The sequence below is a fragment of the Phaenicophaeus curvirostris genome, chromosome 1 (assembly GCF_032191515.1).
Source record: "Phaenicophaeus curvirostris isolate KB17595 chromosome 1, BPBGC_Pcur_1.0, whole genome shotgun sequence".
Classification (NCBI taxonomy): Eukaryota; Metazoa; Chordata; class Aves; order Cuculiformes; family Cuculidae; genus Phaenicophaeus; species Phaenicophaeus curvirostris.
Window position 1 is genome coordinate 191,309,178 of NC_091392.1, and position 25,780 is coordinate 191,334,957.

At 43.5% G+C, this 25,780-nt stretch overlaps 2 protein-coding genes across 2 annotated transcripts in view; both read left to right on the forward strand.

Annotated features, from left to right (window-relative positions):
* The window catches only part of NARS2 (asparaginyl-tRNA synthetase 2, mitochondrial), a 54,849-nt gene extending 42,026 nt beyond the window's left edge, over positions 1-12,823 (forward strand). Inside the window, exons 10-14 of the mRNA XM_069883241.1 lie at positions 1,137-1,203; positions 2,679-2,816; positions 3,936-4,033; positions 6,114-6,140; positions 11,999-12,823. Of these exons, the coding sequence (XP_069739342.1) occupies positions 1,137-1,203; positions 2,679-2,816; positions 3,936-4,033; positions 6,114-6,140; positions 11,999-12,143 (475 nt within the window). The 3' untranslated portion in view covers positions 12,144-12,823. The remainder of the gene's footprint in view (positions 1-1,136; positions 1,204-2,678; positions 2,817-3,935; positions 4,034-6,113; positions 6,141-11,998) is intronic.
* A 12,204-nt stretch (positions 12,824-25,027) lies between these two features.
* Positions 25,028-25,780, forward strand: part of GAB2 (GRB2 associated binding protein 2) — a 93,288-nt gene continuing 92,535 nt past the window's right edge. The window contains exon 1 of the mRNA XM_069883292.1: positions 25,028-25,212. Within this exon, the coding sequence (XP_069739393.1) occupies positions 25,141-25,212 (72 nt within the window). The 5' untranslated portion in view covers positions 25,028-25,140. The remainder of the gene's footprint in view (positions 25,213-25,780) is intronic.

A 25,780-nucleotide genomic window follows, 5' to 3' on the forward strand; every position in this document is an offset into this window, starting at 1 on the left:
CACTCTCTTCTCATTTCAGTCCTTCTCTCTTTATACCAAACTGATAATCCTGAGAAGATGGAGTTGATCTCAGTCAGTTTTCCTTGGTCCATGGAAAAACAAAATTAGTCAGCCCATGACCCCCTCCTTCTCTGTCCCTCTGTTCCTCAGTTATTGGCAGCTCTGGGGCATTCCTGTCTGAATATAAGTTACAAGCACTGAACCTATACCCGTGATATACCTCATTTGGACCGTGGCCTCACATAACCCAAACACATGAAGCAATACATTCCTTCCAGAGGTATTTTTTCCAGAAGCCTTCCCTCTGTTAGTGAAAGCTTGTAGCTGGATGTAAAGAGCTTGTGCTCTTTAGGGGATTTGGTTTATGATTGGATATAACCAATATTACAGAGAGATTAAATTATTGTGATCAGGTTATTCTTTCTTTTCTCTGTCCACGGCATTTGCTTGATATGTGGAGCACTTGTCAGCAGAAGTTATCTTCCATTGAGTCTTAATTTCCAGTTATCAAACCTGCAACATTTTTCACTGCAATTTTTCTGCTTGCTCTGCCATGACGCTGTTCTTTTGTACCATTGGAAGTCACTGGTGTGGAAGTCAGTGGAGAATCTGCTCTCAGATTTGTCAGACGAATAGGGAAACATTGCTGCAAATAAATTTCATTACTTTTCCAAGTTAAAATGAAAATGTTTGAGTTACAAGCCCTTTGCACTCTGGTCTGTTACTTTTGCCTAACACCATACTGAGCAGTGGAGCTATATCATTGGAGCTGTGACAATGAAGGCACATTGTTTTCTTAAAAAAAAGAAATCCACAAACTTCCGTGAGGCAATTCTCCACGGAACACACTTCTGACTGAAATGCAATATTGCAATAATGCAAAAGTGGCTTGAGAGCTTAGCACTTCCTGCCCTGCATGTAGCTGAAGCACAGGAAAGCATGGGGTTCTTGCCATATGAAATGGGGTTTGGTTTCTGTCCAAAGAAGCATTGCTGAGAAGTCTTGACGTCACAGCACAGGCTGGCATGGTGGTAGGGAAATGCCTCCTTAATTTTCCAGTGCGGCACTTAGCCAGAAAACTTTCCTGTTGTTCCTTTCATAGTTACCTTAAAGGCTTTTTCTTTTTCCTCTTGCAGAATTTCCTACAGTGAAGCAGTGGAAATTTTGAAGCAAGCTTCTCAAACTTTCACTTTCAAGCCAGAGGTAGGAAGTTGCCTGATGATTTGTCCCTGAGTCTGTTGATGCATAGAGCCAGCCTGAACTTTGTAGATCTCCTTTCTCTCTTTCTGATACAGCAGGAGTTGTTACTTTGTGCAGGTTATCTGCCACATGGGGTGTTTGCTCAGTTGTAACCCACCTGTAACTTGCACTTAGGGGATGAAATGGGAGCAGTGTAAGGAGTGAGTTCTGTAGCAGAAGAACATGTAACCTTTGCAGGGAAGGAAGTGAGGAGCTTGCTGTTGAAGCACCAGGGTTTTGACAAAGGCACTTCTCTTTCCTCTATTGAAGCACCGCTGAGGATGTTGTGGACTCAGTAGCAGTCACCTAAGAGGGGTTTCTGCAATAAAGGAATTATATTAGGAAGCACAAAAGGTTTGACAAGGACTAATAAGCCAAAACCATGTCAAAATACTATATAATCTAGATGTAGGTGAAGGGAATCCCTTGTGTTTCCAAACTATAGATATTGACTGCAAAAAAAAAGAATCACATGCTAGTCTTTCTAACTGTTAGGTTATGTTTTCCTGAAAGTTGTATTTTGCCCAAATTCAAACGTGTGCACGCGTCAGTAGGGAGAGCGTTCATGGTCATACCCACCTCGTGTATACTGATTAAACTTAATCTCATTCTGATGCTTCGAGGAAAATAATCTTCTGGCTGAAACCACTTTCCTAGCTGGTTGGGTAGCTGTCTTGTCTATGTGTGCAAGTGTGTGTAGAACCCCAGATCCTGTATCTGTACAAACGTGATCTAAGACAGGAAATTCAGGATATTTTCAGATTAGGAGAGCCTACAGAATAGCTGTTCACCTCTTCCCCTTCCACTCCCCCAATATTCTTTGCACATCCTATAGTGGGCTGGAGGTCTCTAATCAAAAGCCAGAGAATTCATAACAACACTGGAAGAAAGGTGAACTGAAGGGCATTGCAAGTGTCCAAGGTTTCTGATAATAAGGAATTGTTTGATAGAATACCGAGTTTTCTTAAATGAGAATTAACGTAGCATGTAACAGGACACAGCAGGAAAAGAGGGCAAAGCTGTTTTCTTTGTGCCAGAGGTAACACTGCAATAAGGCTGGTTTGCTGGACTGAGTAAGCTGATTTTGGATAGGTGCCTGTTTCCCCTAAGCTATGTGGAATGTGGTTTGGGATGGGGAGGGGGAATTGTTTGTTTGGATTTCTTCTGATTTGATACCAGATGCTTGGGCTTGATGCAGGGATGATCTGGCCCTGTTCTTTGGAAGTGAAACCATGTTATTTTCATTGCTTTGCTCTGCCTTAAAACTCATGAAGCTCTGCTTAGCAAATTCTCCCAGTGGCCTGTATGAGAATTTGCAGTGCTTGGTTTTATGTTATTCAAGGCTGTACGTCTCTCCTACATGGGGATTTTGCTGTGTCTCTTGCCATAGGCAAGATGCAACAAAGTAGGATCTTGTATCCCTTTTGCTGTCTTTACAGTGGGGTTGTGACCTCCAAACGGAACATGAAAAGTACCTGGTGAAGCACTGTGGTGAGGTTCCTGTGTTTGTGATTAACTACCCATACGACCTCAAACCTTTCTACATGCGGGACAATGAAGATGGACCTCAACACACAGTGAGTCCATGGGTGTCACTTCCATCTCCTTTTTGGCTAGGCATGTGTCTTAGCCTGCTGATAGAGAGATGAGGATAGCCTTCTCTTGGACCTCTACTCAAGAACTCCCAAGATGAGACATGATTGTTTGGTAATCCTATCTAGTCATTTTCCATTGCAGAAGTTGTCCCCAAAGCAGGAACAACAGGAGGAGGAAGATTCAGGAGCTAGAGTTAAGTTTTTGCTTAAGTCCCTTAAGACAGATTTACCCTAGTTTATTTCTTTTCCTGATAAACTTCTGTACTACTAGGTAAAATGCCTAGAATAGCATGCCTCCAAGCATTCGATGATTCTCTTATCAATCCAAATGTAGCATCCATGTAACCCTGAAACAGCAGACCTGTGTAAGACATAAACTCCTTTTCCACAAGTCTCATGCTTTGAAAGTGTGATTTCCCAACTGAACTGAGAAAACCTGAAACATTGCTTCTACTGAAGAGTGAGTGCTCCACTATGAGCCACTGTCACTTCACTGGTTTTATTTCCGGCAACAGTTCAGCTATGGTATAAGAAAAGTAACCATACAAAACAGAGGAGAAAACCAACCAAAACCTAACAGCAGAGGTGATAACAAGAGGATCCTAACACTGCCATTGATCCTTTGGTGTCAGTACCATTAGAGCTGGGTCAAGGAATGGGGCAGGTGGGGGTAAACAGAAGTTAGAGCATAAACTCTAAGGGAATCAGGGTTTCTGGAAACTTGCTCATGTCTTTGCTTCCTTGTGAGCTGTTGTTGGATTCTTTATACCCTGCAAAGGTTTGACTACATTCATGGGTTGCCACCAGAGTAACCTAATGGAATTTAGTTCTACCTGCTGTAGATGTCTTCAATCTGGATCACTGCTTTACCCATTTATCTTTTCCCATTTACTTACTGATGTTTATCATTGTAGAATTCCCTCCTAGCCTTCTGTCAACAAGAGACTTTTCAAGCATGTGCAAACACTTACCTAAGTGTCCTGGGCTCTGGAAGAATTGCATTAGCTTTTTGCAAACAATCATCAATGTCAACAGTACTTCTGCCATGCACTGTATGTCTGGCTATATGGCACAACTTAAACTAGTTTTCTTTGTTTTAAGGTTGCAGCTGTTGATCTCCTTGTACCAGGAGTAGGGGAGTTATGTGGAGGCAGCTTGAGAGAGGAGCGACTGTCCTTCCTCGAATCACGCCTGGAGAGGTACAGAAAACCCACAGGTGCAAGGGCATGAGCCTGACCAGAGGCTGGCAAAACAGAGGAGTGGAAGGGCTACTAACACTGTTTAAAATAAGCTTTTTCTTTTGTCTTTGAAATATTCATCTCAGTAGGTAATTGCAAGCTAGTGAACAATTTCTTATGCTTCTGTTATAGCATGTAAACTCTATCTGTTGTAGCTTATCACAGAAGAGTTTATTTTATGCTGGGAGGCCACGGCATCAGTATGCCTCAGCTCTGCTGTAATTGTCCAGAACAGGGTCTTGTGTGAGGCACTTCATCGTTGAGCCTTTTCTTTGCAGCTTTTGTGGCTTAGAGTGGATTGTCAAGATGGAAGTTGTTATGCTGACAGACTTAGATATATTTGTTATCACATTGTGTAGCTGAGGAGCTGCAGCTTTGCTAGTTCTGATGCAGCTGACCTCAGTGGCGTCATTTAAGAGAATACATTTCTTTGCTAACAATTTGGTGGGAACTCCATACAAAGTGCCTGGGACCTATACTGAGTCATATGGCTCTTTCCCTGCTGCTTTGTTCTGTAATGTGTGACTTTGAGTAGTTTTTGGTTAAATTCAATTTTCAGAATATGAAAGCTGCTGCTTAGTTAACTATAATTGACATAGTAGATGGGGTAATTCTCCACAGACAGTTGCTCCCTGGATCCTGTCTGTCTGTTCAGAAGAACCTTTCATAGCTCAGATGAGTTCATTTGAGCCAGTCATACTCTTGTGCAAAGCAATTTTGGAGGAGGATTAATCCCAGAGTAACATCATTTGCACACTGGGAATGAATTTGTTGCTTAAATCGGCTGCATGCTCAGAGAGATATATCTAGTCAGTGGAGAAAAGCAAAATCCATTTCAACATAATGATTCCAAAAAGCACAGGGCAATTAAAATCACTAGAACATTGGTTCTCAGCTTGTTGTATAGGATGATGTTATTCCCTGTGCTTCCTGTTATTCTCCCTGCAAACTCTCCCTGAGCAGGCATGCTTGAAGCGAAGTACAATGTTGCCAGCTGCGCTTTTTCGCTTGAAATTTTTGTTAGTAAGATCTGGAATCCACAGCCAGCAAGGTTTGGGGCTCAGGAGTGGTCCTTGTGGAAGCTGAAGCCAGACTTTATTATAGCTTGTCAGGAAAGTCACAGGAAGTATATCAAGCTACAGATGGTGTGTGTCTTCAGTGACCTTAAAATACGGCTCTGCATTGAAGATGACCAGGAAACATAACAACTTTTTTCACATATTTTTCTTAATTTTGAGTACTTGGGATCTATTCTGCTGAGCCCAGATACTTTAAGCCTTTTAAATTATATTTCTTGCAGACCCAGTTTAACAAAGAGAGATAAAGAATGGGATTCTTGTCTTCTTATACGCACTTAATACAATAGCTCTTCAAGTCCTAGTCAGTGACAACTGCAGTGCACTGAAGAGGAGAGAAGTGGTCCGTCTTTGCCTACAATTTTCTGTTTGTGTTCAGATAAATGGGGAAAACAACCCAACAATTTTCTGTTGCGGCAGGAAAATGGCAGAGAGTGCTCTGGCGGCAATTAAAAAAAGACATTTTATTTAGTAGAAGTTGACACACATTAATAAAGCCATGGGAGATCAGTGTTTTTTCACATTATGGAAGGGGAGCCACATAGCCATAACATGAAGAGATTTTGACTGACTCACTCACGAGGTTGGCTGCATGTCACTGTAAATTTAATATTCGTACGTTTGGGTATGTACTCTCCAAACACTCACAGGTAGTTTACTGATATGTTTAAAATTAAGAATACACATAAAACTTTTCCTGAAACTGAGATGAACCCTTTATGCTGACAAAACAAACTTTACATTTTAAGAAGCATGTTGGGAATCTGTTCGAGATTGTCTGCCAATTACTAGAACTGGAAGCCATTGATCATGTCTTCCCTAATTTCCTGCCTTTCCTTTTTTGACTGAGTTTGGTCATCAGACCCTTTCTTTTCTTTTTAATTGCCTTCTCTTCCAGTCAAGTGCTGCTTGTGTGGATCTCCTCTGCTCCTTTACTTACAAGGGGTTTTCTTTTTATTCCACAGATTAGGACTCACAGATGCCTACCAGTGGTAAGACATTGTCTTGGTTTGCAAACTGTATTTCTTCTTTTGTGACTATTTAAACAGTTGTCTCTCTTTTTTTTTAATCCTGTTCTTGAGGGGTGTTCCTTAGTCCAGTTGCCTTGCCATCACTGCCAGTCTAAGTGGAACAGCCAGTTCATTTAAACAAAATTTAATCTAATGCTACTTAGTTTATCTTCCCAATTTGTCTACTCATAGTACAGGTCATTCCTTTTGAGATTGCACGAAGTGGATTAATTTACAAGCCATCAATAATTTTTGATATTAAATCATTAAGCTGTGTTCCATGTAGAATAGATTCTGACTGTCATTGCGTGAGATAAACAGGTTACAGAACCACAAGCAATTTGTGACCTTTAACAGCTTCATGAATAGCTCCCTTTGCAATTGGCAGGATACTTGGGTCGAAAAATCTTCCCTAACAAAATGGTTGAAGCAATTAAAACTGTCCTGTTAAGGAGACAGAACAATCTTTCAATTAACAGTTTAGCCTGTTAAAACGACAGAAGGATCTCAGTGTTCCTCTTGGCAAGTGTTTCTTGGTGTGTGCTTTGTCACAGCTACTGAGAGGTGATAGTGCGGAGAATTTAAAATTTAAGTAAGTGCAGGATTCTTCACACTCCGTTTTCGACAATATGAAATCACTTAGGAACAGCCCAGCACGTGGCAGACCTTTATATCATCTGTTTGCAAACAGGGTGAATGAAATGTCTTCCTTTATTGTTCGGGTTTATGGGCCAGAATACACCAAATCACTTCCTCTGAGGGAAGGATTATCGTGACCAAGGATGGTCAGTTGTGTGGTTAGATGCTGAGAGATAGCTTGATGTTCAGTGGCAAAACCTTCCAGCACTACTAAGATAGTTCAGCCCTGCCTCATGCTTCCCTCAAGTGAGAAGACTAAGACGTTGCCTATCAGCCATTTGCATTTTCATGTGATACGTAGCAATCACATTCTGGAAATAACTTTCCTCCTGTGGTCTTGTTTTGGAGACTCTTGACTCCTCTCTTCCCTCCGCTCCATCACACGTGATATAATCTCCCAGAGAAGATTAAAACTGTTGTTACACCCTAGTATACTAGGAAAGTGCAGGGTGGGAGTAATCCCAGATGCTTCTGGACTACAGTCCAGAACCTGACAGAAATCAGTAGGTGATTTGCCAACATCCATCTTTTCAATTGAAGTGGCAGGAAAGACTGAAACTAATCTTCTCCAATTTAGTGATTGAATTTAGTCACCAAAGCTGGCTCACAAACTCCTTGAAGAACAGTTGAGTCATTCCTTTTTTAATGTAATTTTTTCTGCCTTTAGAATGCGCAGCTGTATGAGATGTGGTCCTTTTTGAAATCCCTTATATATTGCCATATCTCTGTTTCTACCTGTTTCTCCCACCAAGCATGAGGATATAGTAGGGACTCACTACTTCTAGGGCAGCTTCAGGAGGGCCTTGTTTGTGGGAGAATCATTGGGCAAAGAAGCAGCTGATGATCTGAAATTCCTTTGTGCTTCTGTCCATTCCTACGTTTTAGAAAGCTTTCCAAAAAAAGTAGATAAATGGCCATGATCGAAGTCTTCTGAATCTTCTTCAGTTCACTACATCTACTATATGAGTTGCAGAAGTACTTGACTTGATTTTACAGAGTTATTTTATCTTATTTTCTGATTCCTTCCTTTGAAGTCTAGACAGAAAAGGGCTCAGCACTGTAAATGATGATCTTGGCTAGACTTGGAGAAGTCGGGCAATCAGAGTTTACCCTGGGAAGTCGCTTGCTTTCTTTGTGACTGGGGAGTATTGAGTATATTGCCATGTAAATGGGGGTCCTGATCCTGTGTCCAGCCTCCAGGTGCCAGTTTAGCACTAGCAGTAACAAAGCAGGAAATTCGGAATGAATAATGTGTCCCCACTACCATCAGCTGGAGCAGTATTTCAGTCTTTCAGCATGCAAGGCACCCATTTCCTCTGTCATAGTGACCATCTATGAAGATGGGCTCATACTGAACCCTTTAGAGTCCAGTTACCTTCCTGATCTTCTGGTGTGATGCTCATGAAAGTACACAGAGTGGTTTTACCTGCTGTCTTACAATGGACATTACGGTGTTGCCTTGGCCTTGCTCGTGCTCTAGATGGAGAAGATTGAGCTGTGCTAGGCTCTTTAATTTCTAATTTTCTTTGAAGCTTGAATGCTGGAGTGTTCTGTTGGGTCCACATGTAGCAGACAGAAAGGAGGAGCTGGATTTAAGGAACAGCAGCACCAAGAAGCCGTTTGCAGTCCACAGCCAGTGGCAGCATTCATATCATCCTTTGACCTCCTTCAGAGCCCAGCAAAAGCAGATAGCCTATCACTGTCCTTGCCAGGCACCTGGTCCTATTACTCCTGCTTTGCGGAGAAGCCAGGGTGCTGTGCTTGCATATACGGAGGCAAGCAGCAAGTCAGTGCTAAAGCCAGCAAAAACATGCCCAAACCCTACTGATATCAATGGAAGTGTTTTATATTGACCTCCCTGAGTGCTTTTTTTTGTGGATTCACAAAATATTATATCTGAGCAGAAAACCAAAGGCAGTGTTCTACCCAGCGTCAGAACCTGGCAATACTTTAAATATTTATTTCCTGAAGTATTGAACCAAACATTCTCTCAAATGTCATTTCAGTCATAGTTTTTCATTATCTTTGAGGGTTTTCTTTTTCTTTTTTTTTTTTTTTTCGGTAGAATATTCAGCTTCATGGGCTGCAGTATCTTTGTTCTTTCAGCCTTACTTTTTGCAAACTGGCTGCGGAGGCTTCAGTATAGCAAGGGGGTTGCACAGAAGATCAAGATTATATTTGTTTTGAAAGGAAACCGAAAAGAATACATTCTGCTTATGAATGGTCACTAAGAGAGCACTGATCTTCATAGTGCCTTGCCGTGCAACACAGGAGCTCGTGATAATGATGAAAGGATATAGATTTTTAAAAGGATGAAAGGAAATGCTTTTCTAACTTGGCATATAACAAGCTCCTGGAATTCATTGCCAGGGGACATTGCTGCAGCACATACTTTAGCAAGATTCAAATCTCTGAAGAACTACCAGTCCTTCAGAACTTGAACTCCAGGGCTAGCTGGGGTCACAGAAACTTATTTCTCCTATGGAATAATGTTGTACAGTCCCCTAATTGCCAATGGAGGGCCCAGCTCTTCTTTTAAGTATGAGCTACTGGGAGAAATAACTAGACTAGTTCATGACTGGTTTTGAGGCAAGAAACATCTAATGTCTGGAGACTACTGAATCAAGGAAAACCTCAGGGAGTGTTTTCCAGGCTAAAGGGAACTTTCTCTTCATCTGGAGGCAGTTACTTTTTCTTTCATCTGGAAAAGACGGAAAATTTCTCAGTTCCTTTGCTTCTTCTAAGCACAGTCATCAGAAAGGATTCACTGGCTTGATCCTCAGCACATTTAATTCAATGGACTTAGTCCATATACTTTAATAGGGTTTGTTTTGCTCCCTTTGCCAAAATGGCTTCTGACAGTGCTTTGAGATCTACGGGTGAAAGTCTTGTATAAGCAAGGATAGAATTTATTATTATTGCTCATCTGGAAGAAGCTGAGTTATTTCATCTCCTTACAATTACTTTATAAACTCTGTTGCCAGCAAAAGGGGCTAGGCTTAGTCTTAGCTGTCTTTGCACGGGCTGAGATACACTTATTGGTATAATCAGAAATGTCTGTGCTGTTACTTGTATTACTAGTTGCAGCTAGAGTTGTCATCAGCTGGTTTGCCAGTTCTGCTCAGAACTACTGAGCTGGTGCAGGTTGATCTGCCACGGCCAGCAGCCATATCCCTCACATTTACAGAGTCTTTCCTAAATCACAAGTCACCACTTTCAGCATCAGATCTGCCCATCATCTTCTTTGCAAACCCTTGAAAAGCTGCAAAGTGGAGCTCCCTGAGGCGGTTCCCAGTGTACTAGCAGAAACCCTAGTTGTTCTTAATGCAGTCTGTGTGAAGTGGATATGTGCTTATATCCTAAGCATAATCTTTGTCACAGGATGTGTGGTGGATACAACTGAGCCTTAGCAAGCCAAGCTAACAGCCAGGAGCACAGATAGACAGCTTGTCGGTCCCAGGGATCAGAAAATGTACGTCCCACTCTTGAGCCTGCTGATCAACTTGCAGTATAGGTATATGTGCACTTTGTTTGTTAGTGCTAGTATGAAGAGGTAAACAGTTCTAGGATTTGGGGATTCTGTGGTTCTATAAAGTTCTGCTTCTGGTTTTACTGCTTGGGCAGTGGAAGGGAGGGGAAAAAATACTGAAATTGGATTGAGTGTAGTAAATGGCTTCCCAGTTTTTAACCACTGTTAATGAAGGAAAAATAATGTCATAACATAAAAGACATACTGTCAAACTGAGTCTGCCAGGGCTTGCAGTCTTGTGGCTGTAGAATTTGTTGGAGAGTATTTTTATTTTGCAGGTATAGGTGATCAGTGGCATTACTTCATAGAATCTTCAAGCCAATAAAATTCTGAGGTCCAAGTGGGTACAATTAAATATATATATATACATACACACTGTATGCTTTACATAGTAATATATATAAAATGTGTAAGTGTACACAAAAATATACTTTTCCCTTGCAGTTCATTAACAGTGGTTAAAATTTGGGAAGCCGTTTACTACAAGCAATCCAATCTTCCTCTTTTTTTCACTGTGTTTTTTTTCCCTCCACTCCCTAAGTAGTAAAACTTATATTTAAGTGTACATGATTTATTCTTTTAAACTCGGATGATGAAATATTCATACAAAAAGATTAAAAGCATGTAATGGATCTGGAGTCACTTAATCCCTTGCTAGTGCATTCATATGAAGAAGAATAACTTTGTGGCCTCAGCAAGCTCAGAAGTGGCCCCATAAATCAATAGAACCACTGAGATGTTTTTCAATCTTATTAAAATAACACTGTTGGTGGCAACTTATAGCTGCAAATATAGTTCCTGCATATAACATCAGCTACAGTCCAGCTGGGAAATCTGGAACTCTGAAGAACCATCATAATCTTGTTGACACCCATGTATTTGTAATATCTGCTTCCAAACATTTTCTGAGCTGTCTGTGCGCAACAGGTGCTGTCCTTCAAAATGAAATGGAGCAGATAGGTCTAATATTTTTTGCTGACTTACTGTGGGTATAAATGAATTGGCCTGTGAGAATGATTGGGGAAGAAGCAACAAAAAGCCATCATAATTACCTTAAAAGAAAAAAAAATACAAAATTGAAGGAATATTCGGCAGAGAGTAAAACCTATTTAGGCTTCTGAAGAAATGACTGGAAATGAAATGGCTTAGACTACTGAGAAGAAGACAGAAAATGAAAGAATTTATTGTAGGTCAGGTTTTAGCACCAGCAGGGCAAGGTCTGAACAAACCCAAGCAGGCAACTCCCATCTGTGACAGTGGAAGTGTTTTGTGCTTCTGTAGGACCCTGGATTTGTGCCTCTGTTATGAATATTTTATGTGGTTAAACTTACAAAGATACTTTCAATACGAGCAGGACTATGATGTTAAAGCTGTTCTTCGTACCCAAATGAGTTCTTGCCCCTAAACAAAACAGATTCTAGTGTATTGGCAAGGCATAGATATGCTGGTTTAAATGCATTTGCACTTGGGGCTTCTGCTAATACAATTCTGGTGTTCTGGTAGCTACACCTTGTTGCATCCCTGACCAATGCTGGCTGTGCTGACAGAAATTCACAGTGGTTAGGAACAAAGGGAAGTAATTAAGATGGAAAGCAAAACCCTAGATAAAAAGCTCAGTATAATTACATGAGCATAACCGTGCTGCAAATGTAACTGTCTGTTTAAATTACAGGTATCTAGACCTCCGAAAATTCGGCTCAGTTCCTCATGGAGGCTTTGGAATGGGGTTTGAACGCTACCTGCAGTACATCTTGGGAGTTGACAATATCAAAGATGTTATTCCTTTCCCCAGGTTTTCTCACTCCTGTCTCCTGTAGCTCAGCAGTTGACCCATGTGGAGAAAACTGCTGGTGTGACTATATGTATATAACATACTAGGATATGACTAAGTGTAATTTAATGGGAAAACAAGGTAATTTTTATATCAGTGAAACTCTTCGTTAATTTAATGCTGATTTATTCAAAATAATGTATGTTCTGGCGTGATTATGGAAGCACACTGGCAGTTAATTTGATAGCAGTTCATGTGGTCAGTGCACTTCAAGAGTATTAGTAAATCTTAGTTAACTAAAGGGTTAAGATTCTCCTGAGACTGGTAAAAGCCATGGAAATACTGAATAAGCGTTGTTGGGAGGTAGTGAGGGTTTTATGTGAAATATTAATAAGGAGGTGTGACCTGAAATGGACTGGGAGCCTGGACTGCTGTGAGGCTTTAATAGGCTTTAATTAAATGCCTGAAAATTGCTTTGAAGACCGAGTGTTATAAAATTGTGAAGTATTGACATGGCTGTGATGAAGTTGCTCTTACGAAACAGCTACTATAAAGCATGATTCTCCGGAGAACCACTCCTAGTTAAAAGCAAATATTGTTTACCTCGGAAAATTCAGCCAAACCTAGCAAGGAAGAATGTCTTGCTGGAACTCTTGGAGTGAATTAAGTAAATTATGTTTGATTTTGTGAATCATCAATAAAGATGTACACTGGGTTGTTTTGTAACTCTGTATGGTTTCTCCTTCTGTTGTAAAACCATAGCACTCAGCATCATAGTATTTCCTTCAGTGTCTTTGGTAGATGTTTCCTTTTCTGTGTACCCAAATCAGTTGCACAACTTCTGCCTGAGATATATTTTCTGTCTCCAAGAGAGCACATGTTCATAGCAGAAAGAAATGCTCAGTTAGATGAGAGTTCATTCATCTCTCCAGAGCCAGCTTGCAGTTTATCGGTGGCTTTTTTGTTCTGGCTTTGCTTTTTTGTTGTTGTTATTGAGAAAATATCTCATGTGCTCATCGGACCAAGCAGTTCTGTCTGTGTTTTGAAACAACCAGCATATGCTCCCAAGCATTGCGTATGTATTAAGTAATTGCTTATCACTATGGGATCTGAACTCTGTGCAGTCTTTAATGGGTTTATGCTCTCAGCTTCCCTGCCAGGTAAAGAAATATTCATTTCTGTTTTGAAGACGGGATTACGGGAAGATCAAGTGACTTGCCCAAGGCAACTGGAAACCAGTGGTTTATTTTGGACTTGAACTGAGGGTTTCCAGCATCCTTCTTCCCTTCCAAATCATCACAATCCAGCAAATGGTCATTTGCATAGTACTTACTACTATGGAGCCCAAGACGGCTGCAGTGTAAACAATATATATAAAGAGAAAAAGCAAGGTAGCAGTCTTATTGCTAATGAACTGTGTGTAAATTGCCACGTACAATGTGAAGTAGCTGCAGAACAGCCCTGAAGACGTCTTTCCAAGTAGATGAAAGAGACTGAAAAATAGTAATCAACTAGGATTGAGCTGGTAACACTGCAGTCATGGTTCTCTCTGGTAGAGCTGTGTAATACTGCACCTGCAGTGTCTAAAAATACATATTTATGTCATGTGGCACCTGCCATGTTTCAGTTTGGTCCACGGATGGAGCTGTTATGAGTTGTGATCATGCAAACAACATCACCACAATGTCATTGTTTGGGGTGTTTGTTGCATGCACTGAGACATCCCCTGCATATCAAGATTTTTTTCATATTTCCTTGATCCGCTTGATTAGGCAGGTGTTAACTGTGCATTTGCTGGTTTGCATTTCCCATTACAGCCTGAGTTGGTAAGTCTGGTTCCATGAAACAGTTCAAGCACCTGCCTTTCCTTTGAAACCACTGAGAAGTTCCTACATCAGACACCCCAGTATTTTCCTGCATTTGGACCATCTCTCCTTTTAATGCATTGCCTTAAATGCTTTTGCTGGCCTTTATGTTTTGGAATTACTTCTCCCAGCAGAAAGCAGAGGAAAGAGTAGAGCTGTCAAACAGCCTCATCCAAACCATGTTCCAAAATAACATGCGATCAGTAGGTGTGCTCATAGAGATCCTTAGTCACTAGGTCTGTCTCGCTGTAATTGAGATTGTTTGAACTGGAAGCCCATCTGTTGAAAACAGAGTGGGTAGATAGCAAAAGCATCTCCTGACCACTCTGCTCTCATCCCCACAGCAGCTCTGGGCTGGCTGTGTGGGTTTTGGTGGCAGCAGCAGGAGGTTGTTGATCACCTGGTGAGATGCCAGATCTGATGGGCAGGGTGGGGCTAAACAGCGACAGGTGAAAAGCAAGGTGTAGAGAAGACAATGGAAGATGCCAAAAAGTTATAGGATGATGGGGCATGAGTCACGAGTTACCAGGAAGGATAGCAGGGCCATTTGAAACAGGCTTGTAGAGTGGCTGCCAGGGCTTATATGAGGTGACGTCTTGCAGGAACCAAGGACTGGTGTGATCCATCCTTCATTCTTTGCCTTCCTAAGAGATTGTTGCAGGACAGAAAGAAAAGGTTGAACCTTTGGTTTGTATGCAAAGTAAATAAGTTTGTATGCAGGTAAGTATGCAAAGGAATGTGAAAAGTTTTGGTGTTCAGAGGTGGAGTTGGGTTTGTTTTACTGGTTGCAGGCATTGCAGAAAGGCAGATTTTTAAGGAAGATGTAGCAAGGATGCACCATGAGTGATTCTCAGTGTGTTTGTGACTGCATCCAAGAGGAACAGTCCTCTACGTTTATTTCTATTTCATTCAAACATACTTGGTGAGCTGGAGATCTTTTGGGCAGGGTTGAGCTAAGGTGGCACTGCCCTTGGATCTGAGAGCTTATCCAAGAAACTACTCTTAATAATCCGGCACAATAAGTAGGAGAGCAGGATTGTTCCCAACAGGACTAAACAGATGGCCATTCAGGGAGAAGAAAGGGTTGTCCAGTCTTGGAAACAGCCTTCAACGTGCGTTGTTTTTCATAGCAGCAGGAGAGAGGAGAAGGTAGAGGCTGAGGCCCATGTATGTGATGATACTGTGTAGAGTTAATACAGAGATTTGTGTTGCTGTGGGAAGTTTGATTTATGGGTACCCAGCAAGGGTGGGAGCCTCTCTTTCGCTCCAGGCTGGCATTGTTTGCTTTGTGCTATGTGTATATAGCATGAGCTGGTATTGCCAAGGAATGTGGTATGTTTTTCCTGGGATTTCCTTGTGGAATGTCATGGATTTCCGTCGAATCTCCTCTCCCAAAATGAAACGGAAGTTAATCTGGAGGACAGGGAAGGTTGTTCCTCTTGGACAGGCAGGGAAATGCACTGAGAATTTAAGCAATGTCTTGCTATGTCTTTACTTAGAGTCTGCACTCTGGCAATGGCTGAAGTCAGATAAAATCTCTGACACTTCTTCAGATGAAAAGCTGTTACTCTTAGCACGCAGAAATTGTCTCTTAGCCTGAACATGCAGTGCAGTAGCTTACATTGGGGAGTTTTCAGTGCAATAAGCGGTCAGCTCTCAGGCCCAGGTAACTGATGCCATCTCTGTTAGCATCCTTTTGGTAAGTATTTCTTAAAGTTTCAGTTCCTCGGCAGCTAGCAGTGCCTCTTTTCAGGTTTGTCCTCACTTTGAGCTTCAGAGGAAAGAGGTGTCATTGATTACTGCATCTGTGGCTTTGCAACATTGGGACAGAGTGATGGGAGAGCAACACCACTAGGAATAAAAGACCAATGCCATAAACTTCGCATAACTAAATGCCAGCCTCTCAGAAGACTGTTTAGAGGAAAACCTTTGTTTTCAGTTTAAGAACATCAGATAATCCCTTTACTTAAGATTTTTATGTGCAAGATCAAAGTATCCCAAAGCACTCTTTTTAATAAAAGAAATAATACAGAACTAACACCATGCCTCAGTCTTTTTGGTTTTAAATCCATAGGAGAGGAAACGTATGCTCTGAAGCTGGTAGTAGAGATTGCCGCTCCCCCCTTTATGATTTATACTGTGATACTGGGGCAGTGTCTAAACCTTGAGACTGTTGTGCTAGTTTCCATACAACACAGATGAAAAGACACATTGCTGGGCCAAGTGCTTAAAAGTCAGCAGACCAGTACAGAGATTTTAGCTGAATTACCTGTATTCACGCCCCCAGACCTGAACAAAGAGCAGTCATCTCTCCAGTATGTTTGGTAGTAGTTATAATTTATAAAGCACCACTTGTGTGAGGGAATGCCAAGACTTTGATGGGAAATGTAACGTACAGTTTTGCTTGCTGGACTAATATTGATTGTTTTGGAAATAGCTTATAGATGTGTTTTTCTTTGGGGGGAGAAGGGAACTAATTTGCCAAGAAACACTTTGGTCATTGTTTCCATTAAATGTGTGTATAGAGATAAATGTGGCTTTGCTGCTGCTGAAACCAATAACAGTCGTTATTACTGTTGTTTTAGTTTCTGCCTTATGCTTGGGGAGATTTGGGAGATGGGTCCAAAGGAGAAATAAGAAAGACTTTGTATAAATATTGTCAAAGTTATAATTTCCTTAGATCTAACTAAAGCTGCCGAAGCCACAAAAATGGTGGTCTCGGGGGGTGAATTTATTGTTTTGTCTTACTGTTTGTTGCAGAGCTGTGACCTTTGGAAGGATTGTAAAGTTTTATTTTATGGTCCTGCTGGTAAAGAGACGTATGTGATTTACTGTATGAGTTCTTACAGACTTGGCTAACAACAAGTTTGACCCAGAGTTCAAAGAAATTATGGCTCCCGTTGTTTTATTGCTGTTGTGAAATGCGTTATTGTCTGTCCTACAGCTGTATCTCAGTGTCTGCTGCACAAGTTGTACAGCAAAGATGCTATAAAGGGAGAGCTTTCAAATAAAGGGCAGGAGAGGGACAAGACTGTGTTGCCATTTAAAGGGCATATACTACCTCCATGAGAAATTGTAGGCTGGATCATGGGTGAAACGTGGATGAAATGACTTCAGAATCCTTGTTGCTCTTACAGCTGACATTATTTTACTGCAAGAAATTGAAGCACGGAGCAATGAAGCTGCTTGCCCAAGGTTGTGGAAGTTGTGTGGCAGAACCATGGAACTGACCCAAATCAGCCAAATCCATTCTCAGCATCTCCCCATGAGGCTTCCCTCTGTTTGCCTTTGGGTGTGCGGCCACACCAGAGGCAAGGCAGGATGTTTGCAGCTGATGCGGTTTCAAACACACTTTTGGCATTTCTTAGATACTAGACTGTGCTTCAGTGATTTTTATCTATCCCTGTAAGTTCCAAGGCTTCTCAGAGATAGCAATCCTGCTGTTTATTTTTATTACTCTTACAATTGATTTTTTTCTGAATAATTTGAGGCAACCTACAGAGTACATTTTTAATTTTCTTTGCAAAGATTGATCTTGCTTTTTGTTCTTCACCAGTAGTTGTATATCTTACTGTCTTCACCAGCTTAATGCACTGATACTTGTATGTGCTGTAAAAACAGAGGTCTAAATTTTCAGAAGGCACCGATCATACAGGTCGCTGGCAAAATAATATGCAAATTTCTCAGAAAAAAAAGTCTTAGTGTGGTCTGGGATATTACCTTGATAAATCATGTAAATGCAAGTTTTTATATGGACTATTCTGTATTATCTGCCATAAATTGCTGGAGATGCTAGACTTCCAGCCATAGGGGACAGTGATTGTATTTCAGGGACATAGTAGCTTTGCAATAGTACTTCTGTGGTGTCTTTACTTCCAAAGTGATTTTTGAGCATTAGTTCAGTAACTTGTCATCCTTGGAACACCCTGGCTCTTAAATGCTCAGTGTTACGATTAAACTGTGTGAAGCAGGCTTGTGATCCATATTTTCCTGAGACAGGTCTCCTGTTTTCTGCTTGTCCCTCATCTTTGCTGCTGTTCTGTTGAATGTGTGGCCATGGGTTACCCATCCAAGCAGGAGATGGGTAGACACCCACCCTGGAGAACTTCAGGGCTTATTGACCTCTCTGTGTCAGTGCTGGCAGAGCTGTTCACACAGTTCTAGAAAACTCTGCTGCAGGTAAGCACAGAGAAATCAGGGACAGATGAAGGGACTTGGGGAAGTCTATGGAGGAAAGCAAAGCCAGAGTTAGGGTCAGAGTTAGATTTGTAGGCCCCCTTGCCCAAGTCAAGAACAGGTTTCTCCCATTTCTGCATGAAGTTACAGAAAATCAGTGCTCAGCCAGTAGCCTGTTTGCAGCTCCAGAAGATCCAGCTGTGAGCATTTATCTACTGGAGAGATTCTGGCGTTACTGTAACTGATGAGGCCTTGTTCTGGCAGGTTGAAGTCACACAATGGCATCTCCACGAAGCACTTGAAATGACCTCTGCAGTTGTTTTATTATAAACAAATCACCATGTGCGTTCGCGCTTGCCCAACAGCGTGTACACAGCATCAGAGGTGTTGAGAGAGGCTCTGCACAGTAGCTGAAGTGCTGGGAAGGGTGTGTTTTCGGTGCCTCTCTGTAAACATGCAAGGGTGGTGCTTTTCCATATCACCCTACATGTCTGAATTCTGTCACCTGCAAAACCTGAATAACTGCAAATCCGAGGGCCTGGTTCAAATGGTGGCAGTCTTTCAAATTCCATTATTATTCATGGCATTAATAGATTATTAGCATTTATGGTGATTTAGGAAGCAAAGGGTTTCAAGTATTTAACAAATTTCATGAGAGTATTTGCTAAGGAACTTGATGGATGATTTACCAGGCAGGATTACATTTTTCTCCTTGGCATACGTGCTAGAATATGGTGGGTTTAACACTGTGTTGCTCCAGTCCCTGATTGAGATTTCATACCATCTGTAACAGTGCTGGTGTGGGAAAAAAAAAGGAAGAAAGTTTGTGCTAAACCCTCTGAGATAGAACATTATGAGGTGTTCATTTCCCAGATCATTAGAAACTCAAAATAGCCATCTGGCCAAAAGCAGAGATGCGTATGTCTGCATCTACATATTAACAGCCCTCAGCTGTGAGGGTGGCTGCTGTGCAGCTTTTGGGACTGAGAGCTGGAGAGCATCCTTTGCTGCTAATCTTGGGGAAGTCGTTTGGCACTTTGGTCTTTTTACGGTTGATCTGCAATTCCAACTTGAACTGACTATTGGGAGGTGTCTGTCTAAAATGCAGTCAGCATTTCAACCAGGATTATAATACGTTTCCTATGCCTCCAAATGGCCTAAAAGGCTTTGAAACCACAAGAGCATATAACCTCTACACATTACTCCAGTGATTACTTTCACTGTTAAAGAAGTGCTGTATTTCAGTCTCTGGCCTCAGTATCTGTCAGGAAGATCTCAGTCCTAACTCTTAGCATTTTGGGGGCATTAGAAAAGACCACAAGCTATTGAATTTGTAAAATTTGACTTAAAGTGTGATGGGAACAAGCTTTCACATGCTTCTTCAGTCACAATTCTGGTGGGAATAAGGGTGGTCTGCAAATAAGGTCTTTACGCTGATGCATTTATTATATTTTTTCAGCTACCACTCTCACGTATAGATTACCTGTAGTAGAACTGTAAGTCTACTTACAGTAGACTGTAAGTCTACACAGCATTTTGTATATTCCTTGTTCTCAGCTGGAGATGTACAGTGGAAGATGGGACCTGAGGGATTCCTTCCTCATCAGCCATTCTCTCCTGCTCATGGTCTCAGCTTCCCTACTTGTACAGTAAGGATAATGAGATTTATATGTCTCAAACCTTGTGTGCATTATAGGTCTGTGCTCCAGTGGGTTTAGCTCTAAGCTGTGCATGGTCTGCAATTGTAAACAAATGTAGATACACACTCTAAATAATTTACACTTTTAGGAGAGGCCCGAATGTAATATGACACCAATTGCTTCCTTCTTCTAATAGAATTCTCTGTTCATTACATTGACTGTACAGCGCAAGCTCATATCCTGAAGGAGTGTCATTGGAAGGAGGAGTAGGGAGAAAGCATCTGTTTTTATTCTGGCTTCTGTTTTGACCAGCAAATATAATGGCACATGACCGTTGAGCCAACAGTAATCCAGTTACAAAAGTCTTCAGAGTTACTGCACCAACCAAATTAAGCTTGATTACATCCAATTATGCTGAAAAGCCAGACAACAGCTCTTAGCTTGGGGTGAAGTAACTTCTTGCGATTGCATGCAGGGAGGCCTTGCGGGGTGTCAGGAGGATAATTGCTCGTTTGCTCTACCACAGAGCACCATCTGCTCTTGAAGTAATGCCTAAGGATGTGAGAGTATACCAGGGTCAGGTAAACAGGCAGGGGAGCCCAGTGAAGACTTCTCCGTGGTTGTTTTATTATCTGTTTTATGGTTGCTTGCCTTGGGCCCAGCTGTGGTCAAAGCCCCATTGTGACGAATAGTGTCCATAGAGGGGGGTCCTTTCCATCTAGAGCTTCTGGTCTCATCAGGAAAAAACAAGGATGGAGTGGCCTTTATGCTTAAATCGGAATAGAGTCCACGTCTGGAGCACTGCCTGGTGCTCTTTGCACCCAGCAATAATACAATGGTTTTCTCTCCTGAGAAGGTGAGAAAAAAAATTGGGAAAACTCCTGATTTCCTTCTCTTCCATGGTGGAAACAGCTTAAGTGGAAAAAAATGGGTAAATGTAACTGACAGAAGTGTATCTGGATCCAGGCAGGAAAGTTTGCATGAGGAACTCTGATCCTCTCCAGAAGAAAGGACCTGGCATGAAAAGTTCTGTCTGGGCCCAAAACAAGGAAGCAGGTCAGTAGTGTTCTGTCCCAGCTTAGCCCCATGCAAAATTATATCCAACTGTCCAGTTTAGTGAGGGAAGCAGGGCTGAACTTCAGCTTGGACCATGGCTCTCAGATAGGAAAACCTATTTAACTACCTTCAAGTGCAAGGACTGGAAGTGTCTTCTGGCTGCATCTGCAGACACCATCCAGCTCAGCACCCTGGCCCTTTCCCTGTGCTCCCCTGGTGGTCTGCATCCATTCTTGATGGGATGTGCTGGGTTTTGCCAGGATCTCCAACAGAGAGGGAACAAAGCAAGTTTAATCTGTTGTTTTCCCATTACCACCATTAGCAACTGGACCATCAAATCCAAGCAAGCATGTTGCACCTTGAACACTGCTGACCCACGAATCATCTCTTCCCTTCTCTCTTCTCTGAGTCTTTGCCAGAACACAGTTGTGAAGATGCTTCAAACTGTCTCACTATCTGATCAAAGCATCCTGTGCTACTACTCCCCTTGCTCATGGAAAGCAGCCAGTGCTACTGGAGCTGCTGTCTATCATGCAAAGGAAAGGGCCGTCTTGTGGTTTGGCTTCGGTTGTGGTTGTTCTGAGGGGCTTGCTGTGCTCTTTTACACAAGGTGGAAAGCTTGAAAAGACTTGAGTTCTTGAAAGAGGTGATTTTTTTTTAACCTTGAAAATTCTTGATAAAATAAAAAAAAAAAAAGCTGCTTCCATCTAGCTTTGCTGCAGGAACTGTTTCGTGAAGATAAAGTCAGGTTGTATTGTTGTGGAGCTGAATCTCAAGAGACCAAGCATTCGCTCAGAATTGAAAAGCAGGCATGTAAGCACCAAGCAGCACAGCAGATTTTTAAAGCCTTTCCCCTCACGCAGCATGTTTCAGTTTATATTAACCTCAGTATAGGGCATTTCCAAGGGATTAGTGCCTGGCTGGGGTAAATAGCCCAAAGCATTTCAGCCAGCTGGTCCCTAATTCCCAGGAAATGCCCCGTGTCTCCATCCATTCCCACTGGTTACACCAGCGACCCGGAGCGAGGAGGGGAGTTGCTCTGCCTGCAGCTTTCCCATCTGCCAGTAGATGGCACAGCTCATTTAAATAAAACTGGAGCATCCAGGAGACGCGGTGGGCATTGTGGTTTCGTTCTTAGAAGTTCTGATCTTTCATAGATTTCAGTTTCAGCCAAGAGCAAGGAAGCACACTGAAGGTTAAGATTGAAAAGCCCTGAGGCTTCTGTAGGTGAAAGCATAACTTTTTTCGTGTACCCTAGCACATTAAACACACAGCAAAAGGGCTTGTTCTTGGAAAAATGTTTTTCTTTCTGCCCTACCCCTGTACGAGGAATATGATTTCTTACATGGTATCTCTTAATTTCTCCCTTGCTATGCCTACTAATTCTGCTGTTTCCCCTTCAGTCTCTCCTGCTGGCAGAGACGGATTCTCGATAGCTTCGTATAAGTACCTCATTGCGTTTTTCCAACACAGGGATGTGGTTTTTCACAGTTTTCCGCCAAGGCTGCTGGCTGTTAGCTCAGACTCCCGAGATTTATGCAGTCATCTGGGGCCAGCCTGAGTTCAGTCTCCACCACCGGTTGGAAGAACAGCTTGAAGTTGGTAAAACTGTTAGGAACGTGCAAGTGCTGCCAAATCGGAGCTACGTTCATGACATACATCGGCTTTAACTCCCAAGAGGCATTGGGGGTAATATTTGTATTCCTAGCCAAATGCTTTACATGGGGCCAGCATTATAAGGCATTGTAACATTACATACATTAGATCATATGCAGTTTGGCAGCCCAGTGCTAGAATTAACTCACTGTTCCCACTCTGCGTACAGCCGCAGTGGAATTAGGGAGGCACGTTTGCATGGAGCATCTTTGTTTCAAGCATTTTTCTGCACAGAGCTTGTATTTCACATTTGAAGTGGCAGCATATTTACGCGTACAGAAAATGCAACCTGTTCCCATCCAAAAGTCCCAGCAATCTGAGGTTCATGTGTCAGGCGTCACCAAGGGCACAAGAAAAAAGAATTCTCAGGTACTTGAAGTGTTGGACAGCGTTCAGATGTATCTTGTGATACAACCAAGTCAGCAAATGTGATCCAGAATAGGGGATGAGAGAAGAACAGGGTAGTACAGCAAGGGAGCAGGGTTATAAACCAAAGGCTGTCACAGAATATATACAATAATTCATTCCAATTCACTCGATGGTAATTATAGAACACTTCTTTAAACATCCATCACCCAAATGAAGCATGTCAACTCGGCGTGGTGAAAGTTGTTAACATAAAAATGTGGACAGGGTTCTTTGTGACTGGTTTTCAGACTGATACCACTTTGCATTGGTGTCAGTATGAACGAATTCCTAACCTGTGAATCATTAAAATACACCATGGAATGGCGTTGCACGATACCTGTGTATTATTCATGATTGTCTGCTCTCAATCAGGTCTTTATAAATCCCCAGTAGGTTACTGGTCTTATTGAAATATCTCTGGGGTTTCAGAAGATTGGACAAGCGCAGGTCAGCAGGACACAGTTTTCCCTGCAAACGCGCAAAATGCCCGTAACCCACGAGAGTTTATGGGTGACACTCTCACTCTCATGTAATGTAAATCGATACAGCTCCAGTGCCCTGAATGAGGCATTGCTGGCTGATGCCAGCACAGAACTGGCCTCTCCACCCTGCCCTGCTCTCAGCTCCATCACGTACGCCGCATTGGCAGAAACGGGTAAGCTGATCTGACCAGAGCCAGCGTCTGCACAGAGATTGCCCTGTGCTTGAATAGCATCAAGCCCTTCCTTTGGGCAGTGAAAAGGTAGAAGAATCCTTTTTAGTCTTTGTGATTAGTCTTTGTGTTTAGTCTTTGTGAAAAAGAAAAACAAAGCTGTTGAAAAAAAAGTACATTCCTAGCAAATGTCATACTTGTTCTTTAAGGGGTTATTCCCCTCTTTTATGTATTCACAAAGATGATAAACAACATGTGGCTTAACTGTGCTGTCCCTGTCTTGAAAAGAGATGTCCTGCCTACCTCCCAGAGGGAAGTGAGGTGTAATTACTGCTCTACAGTGATGCAAGATCCCCGTGCAAGCAGCATTACATAAAGATTGTTGTTGTTTGACACAGAGTAGAGCATCCAGCCAGCATGGAGTTGTTATTGCACCAGCTATGGCACAAACACGTAAGGAGGGACCGTCCCTGCCCACGGAGGTTGGACAGGCAGGGGAGTTGAGGGAGGGATGACTAAATGTGCCCGAGCAGGTTTGGGGCAGAGCTGCCATATAGAGACAGGTCTTGGAAATCCATCCCTAGCTAACAACCCCAACTGTAGTTTCCTAATAAGTGGGCAGTTCGTGAGTGTTGTGGGCTAGGAGGGCTCTGCTTTTCTGGGTGCTGTGCCCAGGTTTTTGTTTTTAAGTGTGCAGCAAAAGGAGAGTTAGAACATAATCCTGTTCATAGCAGGGCTCTGGAGGGAAGTTCTATTGCTGCCTGAGCCGGCGAAAGGGTCAGACTTTTAGATGTACAGCGTTTCTAGGTCTGGAAGGTGATAGTTAATCTCAGCCAGGGTATGATACGCTGTAATACGAAACCCGGCTTGTCTACATGAGACTCCAGTGACAGTCAAATCCCTTTTCAGTGGGCACAGCTCCATTATTTAAAAATCAATAATAAAATATGAAGCTTTTATCGATTCCTCTCTTTTTTTTTTTTGTTGTTGTTGTTGTTGTTTTCATCCAGGAGGGTTTTTGCTATTGCCTGGTGGTGTTTGGCTGTTCCTCTTTGTGTTCCTATGGCACCATCAGCACCAGCCCCTGGGCACAGCGGGGCCCCAGCCAGCCTCTCCTTTCTGGGGTGAAAAGGACCTTTCCCATCAAGGCTGGAGAAGGGTCCGGGTGGGTTTAAACCTTAGGGCCGAGGGGTTGGCGGGGGGGCGGTGCTGGGCTGCGATGCGGTACCTATAAAGTTCCCGCGTAGCTGCCGTACGAGTGCGTGGCGGTGAGGAACGAGCGGCAGGGACCCCCGCACGCCCCGCGGGGGCCGGGCAGCCCCTCTTCCCCGCGGGGTTTTGTGTTTTTAACGCGGGGCCGGGGCCGGGGCCGGGCGGAGGCGTGGTGAGCCGGGACCGAGCCCGTTTCCTGCTTCCCCGCTCGCGGCGGCGGCGGCGGGGGAGGCGCTCGTCGCCCCCCCATCCATCCATCCTCCCACCCACTCATCCATCCATCCTCCCACCCATCCATCCTCCCATCCATCCTCCCACCGCCCTCCATGGGCCGGCGCGGCCGGCGCTGAGCGCCGGGAGGCAGCGCCCGCAGCCGCGATGAGCGGCGGGGAGGTTGTGTGCTCGGGCTGGCTCCGCAAGTCACCGCCGGAGAAGAAGTTACGGAGATACGTAAGTCTTCGACCCACCCGCCCCAGCCCGGCTCCCCCTCGGCTCCGTGGAAAGCCGGGATCGCCGCTCCCTCCCTCCCTCCCTCCTGGCTGCACCTGCCGCCGCGGAGCTCGGCGGGGCGAGGGGCGCCCCGGTCCCGGCGGGGATGGATGCTCGTGGCTCCCCCCTGTTCCCAGGGGATGCTCGTGGCTCCCCCCATTCTCAGCTTGGGGAGGGGATGCTCGTGGCTCCCCCCCACCCCGCGTTCCCAGGGGATGCTCGTGGCTCCCCCCGTTCTCAGCTTGGGGAGGGGATGCTCGTGGCTCCCCCCTCCTATTCCCAGGGGATGCTCCTGGCTCCCCCCCGACCCGTTCTCAGGGGGGTGCTCCTGGCTCCCCCCCCCCCCACCCCGTTCCCAGGGGATGCTCGTGGCTCCCCCCCCCACCCCGTTCCCAGGGGATGCTCGTGGCTCCCCCCCCCACCCCGTTCCCAGGGGATGCTCGTGGCTCCCCCCCCCACCCCGTTCCCAGGGGATGCTCGTGGCTCCCCCCCCCACCCCGTTCCCAGGGGATGCTCGTGGCTCCCCCCC